The sequence below is a fragment of the Patella vulgata genome, chromosome 6 (assembly GCF_932274485.2).
Source record: "Patella vulgata chromosome 6, xgPatVulg1.2, whole genome shotgun sequence".
Classification (NCBI taxonomy): domain Eukaryota; kingdom Metazoa; phylum Mollusca; class Gastropoda; family Patellidae; genus Patella; species Patella vulgata.
The window spans coordinates 17,833,113-17,850,009 of NC_065884.2; the positions used below are offsets into that span (position 1 = coordinate 17,833,113).

At 35.0% G+C, this 16,897-nt stretch overlaps 1 protein-coding gene across 1 annotated transcript; it reads right to left on the reverse strand.

Annotated features, from left to right (window-relative positions):
* Window positions 1–5,995: 5,995 nt before the first annotated feature.
* Window positions 5,996–14,571, reverse strand: LOC126824236 (thioredoxin reductase 2, mitochondrial). The gene is made up of 13 exons (XM_056101703.1): window positions 14,454–14,571; window positions 13,690–13,764; window positions 13,165–13,221; window positions 12,473–12,617; window positions 11,904–11,978; window positions 11,247–11,325; window positions 10,652–10,711; window positions 9,762–9,832; window positions 9,631–9,650; window positions 8,245–8,336; window positions 7,712–7,887; window positions 6,709–6,850; window positions 5,996–6,052 (listed from the first exon to the last, which is right to left on the reverse strand). The coding sequence occupies exons 1-13, from the start codon at window positions 14,560–14,562 to the stop codon at window positions 5,996–5,998; spliced, it is 1,158 nt and encodes a 385-aa protein (XP_055957678.1). The 5' UTR covers window positions 14,563–14,571.
* Between the last annotated feature and the right edge of the window lie 2,326 nt (window positions 14,572–16,897).

Here is a 16,897-nt window from a genome sequence, read left to right on the forward strand (position 1 = left end):
GGTTAATTCCTTGAAATTCTAATTTTATGGCAGGTAAAAATAGACTGACAGGTAAGTTCTCCATTTTCACTCCCCAGTTAAGATGGGCAAATCTGACTGAATTAAGAATCCTGGTATATGCAGGGGGGGGGGGGGGGGGTTGGATGGCTGAATGGTTAGCACGTGCGTGCTGTATCATAAAGTCAGTCATTGAGTCAACTGGCGTGGTTTTCGATTCCCCGGTTGTCCAACCTCGTGGGTTTTCTCCAGGTCGTCTGGTTTCCTCCCACTGCTAAAGACCCCTACTCGCAAGCGAATTATGCAAATAAAATTGAACCATATGTTAGTCCTGAAATGACCTAGTTTGTGTTGAGTGGACGTTAAACCCCATTTCTTTCTCTCTCTGGTATATGCAGTCCAACAACTTTGCTAAAACTTCATGGAGAACATGAACCATTGCCAAATTTTTAAAATATTTAATCCATTATCTAGTACTAAACTAATTTCAATATGCAAAACCTAAAAGTACTAATAATTTCGCCATTAATTAACACACTGACAGTTACCGACTGTGATGTTCGTCAATCTGTGTGAATAAAGCAGCATGCACTGTAATAAATAGGTCTTGAACTCTGTAAACAGAAATTGAATGAAATAGGAATTAATATCCTACTTTTCTGCTCCGACTGGGGTAATGAAGCTGGGACAGTTATTGGAAATGAAATGGGGAATTAGTTTAACGTCCTACTTTTCAGCTCCGACTGAGCTAATGAAGACAGAGGACTGCAGTAGGTGAATACACATTAAGATATGGGTGATATACCATTTTATCACCCAATAATACATTCTACAGTAGATATCGCTTGTGTGATATATTTCATAATCTACTGCGATATTTACTTAGAAGATATTGCTTTACATGAATTTGATTGGTCAGTTGAAAAGGAACTACTTTTTTTATTTTTAAAGAACAGTTCATTTCTTATTAAAAGTAACTTTTTTTTATATTAAAAATGAACTATTGTTGTTTAATTAACCTTGATGGAAACACTGGGTCAATATAAAGGATTTTGCAATGGTTGAATTGCTGTCAAAAAATGATTTATCACTACGCTGTAATGTAATCAGGTTCAGTAAAAGTGATATCTACAGCAAAGAATTATATTTATTTATTTGTGCATGTAGGAAAGGATTGGGTGATAAATAAAATCTCCAGAGCCGAGTTTTTTTTACTTTATCAACGAGTGTTGATATTTTTTGATATCAAAAAAGACTCATAGGAAATTCTCTATATAACACAAATACATAATTTATTGATAGTTTATTTATATCACAGATTTATATCTGGTAATAAATACCAACATACATCATATCTCTACATACATACACACTATAAAACATTATACAGTTTCTTAATAACTCATGGTCTATCAACTCATTGTAGATCTCAACTCGGAAAGAGCCCCATCTTTTGCAAAGATTTCTTGATAAATATTGCTTGAAAACCTCTTATGTACATGTAGCTATTTCAAAGTATAAAATATTAGTTTATCAACTGAGTTACTGTTCACAGTTTTGAAACTTGAAATAATGAAAGTTTTCTATTTGCAATCAACTATTATTTACAATAACTATTACTTACATTTCTATATACAACAATTATCATTTTACTTATTTAACATCAGATTTTATGTCATCCGCAGTTTTCGACACAAATCGTCATTCAAGTAAATGATATACAGTACACCTAGTGTGAAGGAAATAACTTGTATTTTTGATCTTCATCCCAGGTGTATGTAACAATAACAATATCATTATAATGTTTATGAAAGCTGTATTTACAGTCAATATAATGAGTCACAATATGCTACAGTATAACGCTGATGTTTGAGTCCCCTATATTGGGTGTTGTCGAACATCCATATTATATGATGTAAAATGTGAATGATATAGGTACAATACTTTTTAAATTATTCTGCTTTAAATAGTGTACTCGTTTTTTGTGGACCACCCGATATAGAAAAGGGGTTCACTATCCCTCGAGCGAGCCTTATACAACTTCAGATATATGCCGCATAACTTTCAACAGTAATCTTTGAGAGGCATTTAGTAATTGGATAGAGCAATAAACTGTAACAGCTACTTATTTATTTGGGCGACGTTTTGAAGATTTTTCTCTCAACGTTATCAAGCTAATACAAAAACTATGAGGCTAATTTATACAGAAAAACTATAACAACAATTCCTCGAAACATCACCCAAATAAATAAGTAGCTGTTTTTCCATAAGTATGTGTTATAACTTTCAACAGATTAAATTAAAAAAAAAAGTTAACAATAGATAGATAGAAATATTATGGCTTAGTCTATAACCTGGCCAGTGTATCCCAACATCAATCATGTGGTGAAGAAACATAGCTGATATCATATAGTGACACAACATACATTGTAACAAAACAGTTCATAAAAATTATAACCATATATAATAATTGGTCAAGTGGATTATCATCCCTGTCATCCATATCAACTGTCAGATCATTAATTGTGAAACACCAATTTCCTTTAGCTATAGACAGTTGTATGGTATCAAAAACCCAACAAAATATCAAATCATTTTATATAATTATTATGTATTTAGGCAGATTTGTTAGTCCAAAATGCAGGGCCACATTCTACATGTCCCATGTGCTGTAGTATATGGTCATACTGTTTACCTAAATTGAAAATGACTTGGTGTTTTACAAAGGTGTCTAATGTCAAGCTCGTCTTTTCAGTCATATCCAGGTGGATCAAACTAGTATCTTGTTTAATTCTATTGATCAATTTCTTAAAAGATAAATTCATATTGTATCTCTATACGAGATATTGCTTTGATGTTTGTGTTTTCATATATAATAGTGTACATGCTTGACATGATCAGAAGACTGGACAGACAGAGATGAAATTAACCTCAGCAACCAGTAACAGTAGGATCTAGTCCAGATCGCTTAGTAATATTTAATTTAACAATTTCCTCGGCACAGGTAGGATGAATTCCGACAGTACTAATAATGTCTTCATAGGTTACTCCACTTCTGAAATAAAAATATAAAACAATGTATTAACAAAAAACAATGTAGGCAGACAATGTTACAAGTATTAACTGTGGACAACAGACAATGTAGGCAGACAATGTTACAAGTATTAACTGTGGACAACAGACAATGTAGGCAGACAATGTTACAAGTATTAACTGTGGACAACAGACAATGAGTATTGTGGGCAACGAACAATGTGGGCAGAGAATGTTAAGGGTATTGTGAACAATAGACAATGCAGGCAGACAATATTACACGTATTGTGGACAATAAGCAATACAGGCAGACAATTTTACAAGTATTGTGGACAACAGAAAATACGGACAGACTATGTTAAGAGTATTGTGGGCAACAAACAATGCAGGCAGACCATTTGAGTGGACAACAAACCATGCGGGGGAACAATGTTACAAGTATTGTAAATAATATTTACCGTATAGCTACAGAAAAACCTTGAATTATTTCTCCAGCATTAGGACCTAAGATATGTAGACCTAGAACTGTATGAGGTACATTGTGTTTACATATTAACTGAAATAAACAAAAACACCCAAATAACGAAATGAAATAAAATAAAATGAAATGGGATTTAACAGGCTAATGAAGATCTGTAACGAAAATTTATTTTGATTCCAACTGTCAGAGACTGATTCATGCTAACGATGTCATCACACGACACAGACACACCTTCTTGATCGTCTTCTACTGACAACTAATGTCATTTCAAAGCAGTCAAAAGGTGTCTGGAAACTTTTTAATAAAGAAAGTCAATTCGAAAAGTGACTGAAATTTTTATAACAATCACATTTATTTAATATAAAGAACGGCAAAATCATAAATTGTAAAATATATCTTCAAAAATTATATATACCATGGCAAAATCATAAATTGTAAAATACATCTTCAAAAATTATATATTCCATGGCATAACTTACTTTTATATAACATTGTGCTACATCTCGTTCTGGTACAGTAAACTCTAATGGTTTATAGAAAGCATGATATATCTGAAAAAAGAGAGAGAAATGGGGATGGTTAAATTTTTATTTCAGGACCCAGAGAAAAACCCATGAGGTTGGATAGACAACCATGAATACTTCTTGTCACGTACAAGCGGCAAATTGAAATACTGCCATATGACTCAACGACAGACATTATGATCTAAAGTGCATGTGTTAAACCATTCGCACCCCCCCCCCCATCTCAAATCAGAAATAATATAATCAGCACTTGGTTATTTTAAGATTCAACAGATTATGAATCGGCAATATTCCAATGAGAGTAACAAAGAATGGATTTTTGTAACAGTTCTCTCAAACCGATCCCTGTAATAGGGTTGTTATTAAAAATAGCATGCTTGAGCTGTCTTAACCCTTAACCGGTCGACGTCATTTTGACGTTATGACGTCAAGTGGTCAGGCTAAATAAAGGCTGACGTGAAATATTTTGTATGCCTATTTCAATCGACTACTGCCGAATAATTATAAGTGGTAGACTCTTGACACCAATAAAAAAGTTGAAGGGGATAAGTTGATCTATAATTTGCAAATCATTCTAAATCCTTTTCATCAGAAATATCGTCTTCAGAATCGGTGTCGTCGATATAATCCGATTCGGAATAATTCATAAGTATTTCAACCACGTCTTTAACGTTCCCGACATCGTTAAATTACGTTTTTCGTCAAAAGATGTTGAACAAAGACATGTTTTTCTCAATTCCCTTGACAAGACAAATTCCTGTCTGACACGCTTGCGTGGCCATATCAATTAAATACGAAACTAAATACTCAAATGCGGCTTATAAAAAAGGTTCTTGCTGTGGTCGACTTTAGTCGACCGTGACCACTTAGCTGTATAACGTTGTGGTGACTATAGTCGACAATGACTGGTTAAGGGTTAAATGGTGGAGATATTTTCCTTTTCAGTTGCAATCAAGTCATTTTTTGATTTTAACTCACTAATAACATATGAAGCACTGAGAAAATTTCTTGAAGGTCTAAATATACCAGAGAATATATCCACGCTAGCATATATATATATGTAAATCTAAACCAAACATGTACCTCAATATCATCTTCTCCAAATTGTTCCACAGCCATTTCTTCTGACATACCAACACAACCATATTCAATAGGTGTAAATACTGTCGTGGCTATCTAATAGAAATATTTTATTCATGCTATCACGAAAATATATCATACAGTATATGAATTTGAAGAAATTTTTTTATCAATATTTTATGAACATAAAATTTCCAGAGACAGATATGGGGTTTAACGTCCACTTGACACAAACTAGGCCATTTCAGGACTAACACACTGTTCAATTTTACTTCATAATACACATGCACGTAGGGGTCTTTAGCAGTGGGAGCATACTTGAGGACACAGAGAAAATCTACAAGGTTGGGCAGGCGACCCTACTCCTTGTCATGTACAAGCTGGGAATTGAAACCATGTCCCTTTGCTCAATGACAGACATTATGATCTAAAGTGCATGTTAGACCATTCAGCCAACCAACCCCTTTAAAATGTACAACATTAAAATCTCACTAAATAGATTTCCCTCTAAACACAGCTAACTAGAATTATCTACTAAGACACAGACTTTTGTATTAAAGTTATTAAAATTTAAAATATAAGATTCCAATTGATATGGTATTTAATACTGTACCTTGTCGTAGTCCATTTGTATTTGACTGTTATCATATAAACGATGAGCTAATAATCTACCTGCTTTAATAGCTACTGGTGTTAACTCAGGTCTACCCTAGTAAAATATAAACAATACAGATTTAATAGCTACTGGTGTTAACTCAGATCTACCCTAGTAAAATATAAACAATATAGATTTAATAGCTACTGGTGTTAACTCAGGTCTACTGTAGTAAAATATAAACAATACAGTTTTAATAGCTACTGGTGTTAACTCAGGTCCACCCTAGTAAAATATAAACAATATAGATTTAATAGCTACTGGTGTTAACTCAGGTCTACCCTAGTAAAATATAAACAATATAGATTTAATAGCTACTGGTGTTAACTTTGGTCTACCCTAGTTAAACATACATTATGCAAGAGCTAAATCTGCCTATTTCAGATCTTTCTTTAGGCCTGAAATTGTTACCTAAATCATTAATTAAACATTAATTAACTTATCCAGACCATAATCAACTCTCGATGTCATCGCTAGCCTGCGATATTTACTGGATAAGGATCCGATCTGCTGCTCAACTTTCATTCATGATTTAATCATGAAATGGATAATCGAGACTATGTTTTTTATCGTACCAACTTTGGTAATGATGATCGAGGCTAGGCCGAAAATTCAATCGCTAAATTCTCGTTTCAGAATTCCCTTTACATTATCTAGTTTTTAACTATTATAGTTCGGATGGGATGAAAAACCGAGGTCCCGTGTATACATTGGAATGCACGTAAAAGATCCCTTGACAGTTGGAATTTGATATAAGAGTAGGCCGTAGTGCCGCTGTCCGGGCAAAATTTCCCTCATAGCACACTGTATGGCGTATGCCAATCTTCATTAGCCCAGTTCGGAGCAGAACAGTAGGACGTTAAACCCCATTTCATTTTATTTCATTTCATTTCACTTATATCTTGTAACAGTTTGGATTTCTCTAAGTTTGTACCTACATGTAGAACATCTCCAATAGCATATATATTAGATATAGAACTCTTTTCACTATCGCCATGGTAACCACCTATAACTTTATGACTAGATTCATCCAGGTTAACACCTATATTTTCTAGATTTAATCCACCTGTTTCAGCATTTCTACCTACAAAATAAAACAGGTAATATACTAGAATTATCTTTTGTCGATTCAAATCAAAACCAATAGTCTATGATAAGATTTTTCACTGGAATCCTAGCTGATCAGACACCAGTTCAAGAAATTGTTTTTGTCAATACAATTTGTTGAATATGTATACTAATTTAGAAATTAATTACAGTTTAAGCTCTGGTACTTGCTGTATTCTTCAGTAATGTCCATTGTTTATCTTGATAACCTCACTTACCGTAAACAAACAGGAGCCACCTAAGTGAGTAAGACTCTAGCCTGTTCTTTCACATGCACGCCAATGTGTACATGGGATATAATCCCATCTGAATGACCATTCCTTGCCACGTCTTTCGTCCTGCACCATAGACAAGTCAGAACCATGTCACAAAATAAAGATGAATTTCTCGGGTAACACCAGGATCGAACATGGGACGTCTCAGTCAGTGAGCCCACGGCTCCCACACGATTTAAAGATGTATTCCTTTTAATCAACTATTTAACTATATCTGAGACTGAAAACAACATGGAAATCTTTCCTATTTCAGATTGTATTTAAATCGGGAAAATTTTACGCAAGTCCAGCATAAGCAGCAAAGATCATATGGATATATTCATTTATATTACATAGGTCTTAATGGAAAATAAGACCTGCAACAAACGGTCACATCTATTTACGAAGGCCACCTGCACATTTCCTAAAGGTCACGAGATGTAAACAGGGTTAGGACACGTGATTGATGACGAGGATTGTGGGTTAGGGTTAGGGTAAGCCTTAGGCTAGATCTTGGGTTAGGGTTAGCGCTAGGAAATCTGCAGGTGGCCTTTATAAATAGATCTAACCTGTAACAAACCTACCAGTGGCCATTAAAACTGTATCAAATGTCTCTTGTTGTAATTGTTGATTTTTATCATAATAACTAACTAGATATTGACCATTGTTTGTTTTATCAATCTTCTGAGGTACACACTCTCGTAAAAATCTTGTACCATTATTTGTCATATAATCACCAATGTGGTTTGCCATTTGCTGAAGAAAAAAGGAAGGTTGGTCGAAAACTAAAACCACACACATTTACAGTGAGAAAATTCATTAATCTTATCCTAGACCCATGATAATAGGTATTAAAGTGGGAAATACATAAATTTATTAATGTATTTATTATCTTTCAAATACATGACTTTTTCAAAACTAATCAATAAATATATCAACCCAGGGGTGGATTGGGTAGCTCTGGGCCTTTGAACCAACTGCTTTCCTTGGGCCCCCATTGTGGTGAAAAATATGTGACAAGAAAAACGAAAAAATCTTGATTCACCTGCACCCTAATCACAGGTAAGTTTTCTTCTCGTCCCAGACCGCCCCTGTATCAACCAATATACATACCTGATCAAAGCCTCGAAGAAGAATTGATCTGACCATTATAGTTGTCTCAAAACCTAAACCTGATAAAAACCCTCCACATTCTAGAGCAATATCTGACTTTTTATTAAAGGAAACTAAAATATGCAATACGATATCTTCACATCTAAATAATCACAGGGAGCGATGTATGTTCGGCAATTTCTGACATTTCTTGTGAAAATAAAATTTGCAATTGGGGAGAGCGATTACGGAGGACAGCAATAACATATGCACCTAGTGTGCGAAGAAGTATATTATATCTTCTAAATGTGTTTTCTTTTCAGGTTGGAGTGGATTTATTCTTAAAGATGCTGAATGTCATTTGCAATATTTTAGACCAATATCTAATTTTTCATGGCTTAATCAATGCTAAAATGGAAACAAATTAATTATCTACTTTTGAGAGAGAGAGAGAGAAATGACACAAACTAGGTCATTTCAGGACTAACATATGGTTCAATTTTATTTCTATATATCGCTTGTGCGTAGGGGTCTTTAGCAGTGGGAGGAAACCAGAGAAAACCCAAGAGGTTGGACAGGCACCACTACTCCTTGTCATGTACAACCGGGGAATCAAAACCACGCCTGTTCACTCAATGACAGACCTTGTGATACAGCAAACATGCGCTAACCATTCGGCCATCCCCCCTCCCTATTTAGTTTTGAATTAAGAAAACAAAACCATAATATCAGCGGTAGATCTGCTTGGATTCAATCATACTAAAAAGATTTTACCAAACACTTATTACTTGCGTTTGCTTTTTTTTATATTATCTGCATGGGACTTTTTCAATTCGGTATTCAACTTCCACAACATTGTAGCTTGCAAGTGAAAATCCCTCAAAATGACAATCAATGACTTTTTTGGATTTACCATGTCATTGTTTTTACTATGAAGACAGGCATATGCCATAGTGGGCTATGAGGGACATTTTGCCATGACAGCCGCGATATGCCCTACGCTTATTTTGAGTTCCAACTGTCATGGGTTCTTTTACGTACACAGGATCAAATGGTTTTTGGTCCCATCCATATGACTAGACCCTGTTCCTAGTCAGGCTTCCGTCCTGCACCAGTAACAAGGGGAAATTCACAGCGGTGTTACGGGGCACTCTTATTTCAATTCAAACTATCAAGGGTTCTTTTACGTGCATGCCAATACAGGACCTCAGGTTTTCATCCCATCCAAATAACTAGACACTGTCCTTACCAGACCCTGCACCACTGACAGGAGGAAACTGTGTCGAAAAACCCTGAGGAACTTTCTCCGACAACAGGAGAGAACCCTAAACCTCCTTACTCAAAGAAACAAAGAAAGGGCTCCCTATAGCATACTAAGGTTGTTCATTAAAAGTATTAGAAGGATACAACTAGCACCAACAACTAATCTGAAAAAAAGAAGCATGATAATTATTACTATACAGCTGAGTTTAATCATATGTTGGTAGATCTAATTTCAAGAATATTGTATTATTAAATTCAAACAAATATATTCTTACGTTTTACCGGGAGGCTTTGTCATCCAGAAGATATCATCACTAGTTATAGCATATTCTCTTCCTCCTGGTATCTAAAGTAAAACAGTTTATTAAACATGTTTTTTTTACATTAATTACAATACAGATGTGTCGTATGTTGGTGTACCATTATTTCAAATAATGCTCCGGACAAGTGCCAATAAAGCATTATTTATACTAGATGAAATAGTGGACTCATGGAATGATTTCATTGGAATGCATGTGAAAGATATTGTCTGTATTTTATGTTTAATGGTATTGAGGGGGGTTGGATGGCTAAATTGTTAGCATGTGCGCGCTGTATCATAAAGTCTGTCATTGAGTCAACTGGCATGGTTTCGATTCCCCAGTTGTAGTTGACAGAGTAGGGTCGCCTGTCCAACCTCGTGGGTTTTCTCCGGGACCTCCGGTTGCCTCCCACTGCTAAAGACCCCTACATGCAAGCAAATTATGGAAATAAAATTGAACCATATGTTAGTTCCGAAATGACCTAGTTTGTGTCGAGTGGACGTTAAACCCCATTTCTCTCTCTCTTTCTCTTAATGGTATCGAGCAAGACATTTCATCTGAACAGTTGCATTATTTCACTCTCTACTTCAATCTCACTACAAAACTCAGTAATGTTTAGTATTAAATAAATCCAAGACTGTGACGAATGGAGAGAAGAATTCCTGCAGGGAAGATCAGATCTCAGTGATAATGTTGGGAACCATAAGTATAGGTAAAATTCCCAAAGACTATTGAAAAAAAAATTTAACCTATGTTATATAGTCTCAAAAATGAACTAAGTAGTCTAGGAAATTTGAGTTTTCTATTATATTGTTTTAATCTGATTTAACATTGACAAATTATAATTGTATAAATACACTCACCTCTGGTATTCTAGGTCGACCACCAACAGCTATAACTATATTATCAGTTGATAATATTCTCTATAAATAATACAAGATACATTATATACACAAGTCTTCTTATTTTTAATGATATTGATAAATATTATCAAAATGTTTTTAAAGCTAATGACACCTGGCCAAATAATGAAAACTGAATGATTCCTCTTAATTCAATGAAATGAAATGGGGTATAACATCCTACTGTCCTGCTCCAAACTGGGCTAATGAAGACAGGCATAGGCCACGAGGGAAATTTTTTTTCCGGACAGCGGTACTACAGCCGACTCTTGTTTCGAATTCCAAATGTCAAGGGATCTTTTAAGTGCAGGCCAATGTGTACACGGGACCACAGTTTTTCGTACCCATCCGAACGACTAGACAGCTGTCTTTGTCGGGCATTCCATCCTGCATCACTTTCAAGGGAGAACCATGCCGGAAAATCTGGATGAACTTTCTCGGCCAATGCAGGGATCGAACACCTGACCTCCAGGCCAGTGAGCCAGCGTCTTACCCACTTAGCCTCCGTGACCCCCTTAATACAATGAAGGAAAACAAATAAAACAACTATACAAACCTCTTCACCTTTTTTATCAACAGCTTTGATTGTATTCTGATCCACTAATGTACCCAATGCATTAAGATATTCAACATTTCTATAATCATAAAAAAAACACCACATAATATTATAATAATGTATTAATATATCATTAAACAATATGGTATAATAGCGTACACAAATATTTTACTGTGTCAAGGGAGATAATTCTACTATTATGTCTCACCATTTCAATATCTCAGTTGTCGTTTATATACATGTTAATGAGTTAAAATTGTTAGTAATCAGGCAGTAGTCATTAAGTAGGTGTTATGTCACTAAAGTGTTAAAACTGTGAGTAATGAATGATATACACCACTATTGGTTAGGTTTGTGTATTCAATAGTGATTGGTATTATAAAAAGTCACGCTTTTACACCACAAGTGACATCTTTTACAACTAGTTACACACCTGCTAATTATAATTGTATAATATATATACTGTATAATTTCTATAAATACTAAACGTTGTGTTTAAGAGTAATAATCACTTGTAGGATTTGATGACAAAACTATTCATTAGTAAAATTCCAAGGTTCAAAAGTCAATGGTATCAGTTTAACAGTGTTAGTTGCTAATGATACTTGGTGGCCATTTTGTATAATGTTCAATGTTACAAATCAATACAATACTAACTTGTCTTTTAGTTGAACTCTATGACCCCAATTCAAAGATCTCACATAATTTTGAACATTTTCACTCATTTTTTCCCTGAAATGATTTTAATTGTAGGATTAACAAGTCTAAACACATACTAAAATAAAGAGTGAAATTAAATTGTCCGTTTTTCAGGTTGAATCTAGTGCAAACCAAGAATAATCTATCAACAATAGTCCAACTGTTTGACTATAGTGTTACAGTAAAATGTTTTCTAGCGGGATGCTCGATTCTGATATTTGTAGTCATGTGAGATTCTGAAATGAAATATGACAGAAATATTCTTTTATTACCAAGTGAGAAATTCAAGAAAGTTTTAAAAAAAAGCCATCTAACCTCTATAGTATTTGTATTGTTTTGACTACAGCCTCGGAATGTGACAATATTTCTGAACCACCCATAACTAGTCTACCATTCCGTGATAGACCTTATGATCTAAAATGCATTTGTTAAACCATTTGCCCCACCCCCCTCTCCCAGAGCATTTGGAGAGAAGGTGATAATAATACACTGTCAAATGAAATGTGGTTTTATACAAAATATTTTACCATGAGTGTGTAATATCTGGTGGTACATTCCAACCAAATGATCTGGAATCTTGAATAGCATGACCTAATAATGCTGCTTGATGTATCAATTTCTTTGGTATACAACCTACGTTGACACATGTACCCCCCAAACCCCATCTTGTTCCTGAAAATAAAAATAATAATCAATGCTTGTAACCCAGGGGTGAACAACCTTTTACGGTTCAAGTGCCAAATATTATCGATACAACTTGAGATTTGCCATATAAAGATGTGATCAGATATAAAAAAACATCATAGCTGAAATGTTGGTCTATGAAAAACTTGGAGATACTACTTTCTTTGATAGGGAAAATTACAATCTTTTTTTTATATTAGATCATTCATGAGGTGCAATGTTGATTTAACATATCACATTGTATTAGAGTCTTCAGCATATATTTAGGCCAAAGCAGTTTCATTTTCTGTTCTTCAGGGTCTTGATAAATAAATAGCCACTTGAATCACGTGAAAGATGTTTTGTTTAAAATTTCAAAACTTAAAAATTTTGGAACTTAAAAGTTTTTGAACAGTGCAATCAAGTACTTTTGGTTTTTAAGTTAGTCTTTTTCCGGAAGAAATAACAAGAATTTTACCAGGTTTTCCTGAAGTAAAGGACACATTTCCAAAAGCTTAAACCAAAGCTTCAAGTGCAAAAATAATTTATATTTTACCCTGAGTTGATGGTTTGACAAAATCTAATACTGCAACTTTTCTTCCTAGTTGAGAAGCTGAAATAAAAGAAACTTTAATGATTCGACAAAAATACATGATATCAAGCTATGATATTTATGATTATTCCTGTCAAATAGGCCTGATTCTTTGCATTAGTCCAAAAAAAAAAAAAAAATATTTTAATGAATTGAAAAATAAAATATTCAAAAAATGCCATAATTTGTTGTCTGGGAAAAAGAATTGGAATGGTGAATGAATGAAGCAAATTGTTTCAATGACATTTATTAATTGAACTATGGAATACAATTACTGCTTCTTAATCAGTGACGTTTTGACTAGGCATCTCTGCAGGATTATATTCCATAGAATTGTGACCTGTGAATGAAAAAAGCATGGAGCAAGTAATATTCTAAAATTTGTGCCATCTGCAAATGTCTTTCAACAGATGAGATCACCCGTACACCTGGTAGTGTGCCCCGATTCAGAACAATGGGTAAAGTATTAATCTATGAGGTTTAAATTACCTTCTTTAGCACAAGCTAGTCCCCCTGATCCACCTCCAATAACAACCAGGTCATAACGGCTACTGCTTTCCTTACCTGGAAAAAACAATAAAATACTGCATATGATATAGAATAATAAAAATAAAGGTGAAGAAATTATTTTTTTTTAAATACGGTAATTAAAATTATGAATGTTATATACATAGGCTTAACCGGTTTCCCAATTTTAATTCAGATATCTAATGAACAAAAATATTTTTTAAAAAAGAAAATTAAAGAAAGAGAAAGTTGAAATGATGCTTGATCCAAGGTCGAATGCATGAGTCAGATTTAATGCCATTTTATAATTTTTGTTACGGTTTTGCTGCGTGCAATAGTACTTCACATGGTTGTTAAGCAATAACTATTTATCTTCGAGAACTTTTACTTTTACTTGTAAAACTATTCTCCAAGTGCCCGCCTCCAGTATTAATGGCTACACTTTTAGTTTAGACTTGATGAATCATCAAGGGTCTGTAAAAAAATCTATGGAACATGGGAAGTAATAGCTGTATGAAACTGCAGTGGAAAAGTACAGTCGGAAAGTCCAGTATATACCATAAAAATTTCTGAACTGAATTTATGGGTGGTTGTTTCTCGGGATGGTTGGCTGCGGCCGATTCAAGTGGAAGTGATTATTATATAATCTGATTCGGTTGACAACCGAGATACTTTCCTTAATTTTTAAAAAGACAGCTTTGATAAGACCCGTTGACAGTTATCTTAACACTAAGGATAAGTTTTACCTGACGTCAGGAACCTACATAATAGTACACTGTTGTTTTTGATCCGTGTATTAAAGGTGAGACATTTAAATTTAGACCGAACTCGTTTTATCAACATGGGCGCAGCCATTTTGAAGTCTGCTTTAGGGACCAGTAATTAATATTTGCTTATATATAATCTTGCAAATCTGTTTTTTTTTATAAAAAAAAGCTACTAGAAACACAAAATTTTACTGTTTATTACAATTATACTAAAATAGCTATGTACAAGATGAGCGGCTTGTACACACGAAAAGGAGATATATATTATGAGGACATTAATAATAAACTATCCCTACAATAATTATTTTGCTTGTCCAGGGGAATTAACTCTAATTTGGATTCCTGTTTTACAGAATTCAGCCCACTCAATAGATTTCAATGACAGCCATACAGGTTGCTTCATCTTTATTTGTTATTACGGGCGCACATCCTTAGTTACACACCTGTTATTCTGATGTAAGGAGGGTGGGACCGATCGGGTAGGTGTGGGTATTTTTTTTCTAAATGTACACAACGACCATTGAACCTCTTCCACGCATACTATGATATTTTTACTGGAGCTGTTTCAAATCATTTAATATATACATGTATATAAAAAAAAACTAAGCCTGGTGTCGTGTACTTTAAGCCAAGATTTGAAAAGTTGATTTGCTGGATATTAAAGACGTGCGTAGAGATGGTTTTAAAGGCACAACAAACCATTCAGACAGTTCAAATACACTTCTCGTCGACAACGCTGACCTTTGATCGATGAGGCCGATGTTTGGTAAAAACAAAGGTTGATATCTGATCTAAGAAGAACAGGTTTTATTGAAACAGTAGACTTTTTGTCAAAGACGCTGATCTTTAATCGACAAGTTAATATTCGACCCAAATATTGTATCTTGATCGATAAAGTTGGTCTTTAGTTCAAGAAGTTGCCCGTTTGTCCTACTTTCTTTTATCAAATAAACTAAAAATCTATATTGTCTGTGGTTAAAGCCCCCATTGATGTCATTCTTTAACTGGCGTGTTAATCTTCATTGACTGTGCTTCCAGTCTAGATCGTTTGTGGTCAATATCACGATCGTGCCTTATTTAAGTCTTGCTTTTTCCCACAATTTTGTATTTTTCGAGGATGGCTTCTATATAGTTATAGAAAGGCGTTTGTTAGATTCTTATCCGGAATCAAAGATGGATTATGAAACAAAGATTATGACAGTATTCAGCAGCCTACATACTAGGGCTGGCTGAAAAGTTCTAAGCCTGAAAAGGATAGATCAAATGGGTTGAAACAAACCTTTGCCACCAACAAGTGCAGTCATTGAATATATCATAGACATAAGAGCCGTAACTGTAGTCTTATCATTGTCTTCGCACAAGACAATCTTGTAAACTTACCCATTGAAATCACCAAAAATGGACAAAACTGGCAATAGGGCAGTCATCGATCAAGTACTAACCCTAACACAGATACATGGCCTCCACTTAAGGGGATGACGCCCTTCCTTTTCCACAGTAAAGAAGTCGGTTGCGGAATTTAAGCGTGCCAGAGAGTGCCTTGACGATGACCCGCGTCCTTGAAGGCCATCAACATGCAGCAACCATCCAAGAAAACATTTCCAGGGTGCTTGGCCGGCATAGTGATGGCTGACCACTCGACATATTGCCAATGTTGTGGGCATCTCTCATGCAAGGCTTGAGCACATCATCGCCAACGAGTTAGGAGTGACAAATGTTTCTGCAAAATGGGTGTCAAAACTCGATCTTGACTGCAGACCAGAACCGTGAAAATCTGTGCCATTTTGAAGCAGATCCTGATTAGTTTTTGCACAGATTTGTAACCATGGATGAGACCTGTTTCCCAGAATGAAAAGGGAACTAGTCGATCGTCATTTTCCTAGTAATGATGACGCCGTGTCAGCTATGAACGACATTTTTAGGGTGGTTGATTTACCGCTTCAAGCGCATTAAAACGAACATACTAGTGTTTATAAAATGACGTCAGCTACAGTCACTATTAATAGTAACTGCAGGAGAACCGCAGCATTTACAAGATATGAACACAGACTGAAAACACGCGGACATTTTAAATTATCAGAGTATTATTTGATATTTTTAGAAACAATAAACTATGATAAAACTGAACTGGGGTTTAACGTCCTACTTCTCTGCACCAGAAGGGGGTAATGAAAACGGGCATATGTCATGCAGTGTGCTATGAGGGGAATTTGGCCCGGACAGCGGCTTTTCTCCCTACTCTTCGTCGAATTCTAACTCTGAACTGTCTTCTACGTACACGACTACGTGTACTCGGGACCTCGGTGCCTCTTCCCGTCAGAATAACTAGAAGTTATGTCTTGTCAGGCCCGCCGTTCTTCACCAGTAGCAATGGAAAACAACAGCATTCAAAACAAAACAAACAAGAGCATCGCTAATGCTGC

Excerpts from the sequence above, each read along its gene's own strand:
- LOC126824236 (XM_056101703.1), bottom strand. The coding sequence starts at position 14,562 with ATGGCTGCGCCCATGTTGATAAAACGAGTTCGGTCTAAATTTAAATGT. Across the intron at positions 11,326-11,903 it reads AGAGTTCAACTAAAAGACAA|AAATGTTGAATATCTTAATG; the intron begins GTTAGTATTGTA and ends TTATGATTATAG. Across the intron at positions 9,833-10,651 it reads GTCGACCTAGAATACCAGAG|ATACCAGGAGGAAGAGAATA; the intron begins GTGAGTGTATTT and ends GTTTTACTTTAG.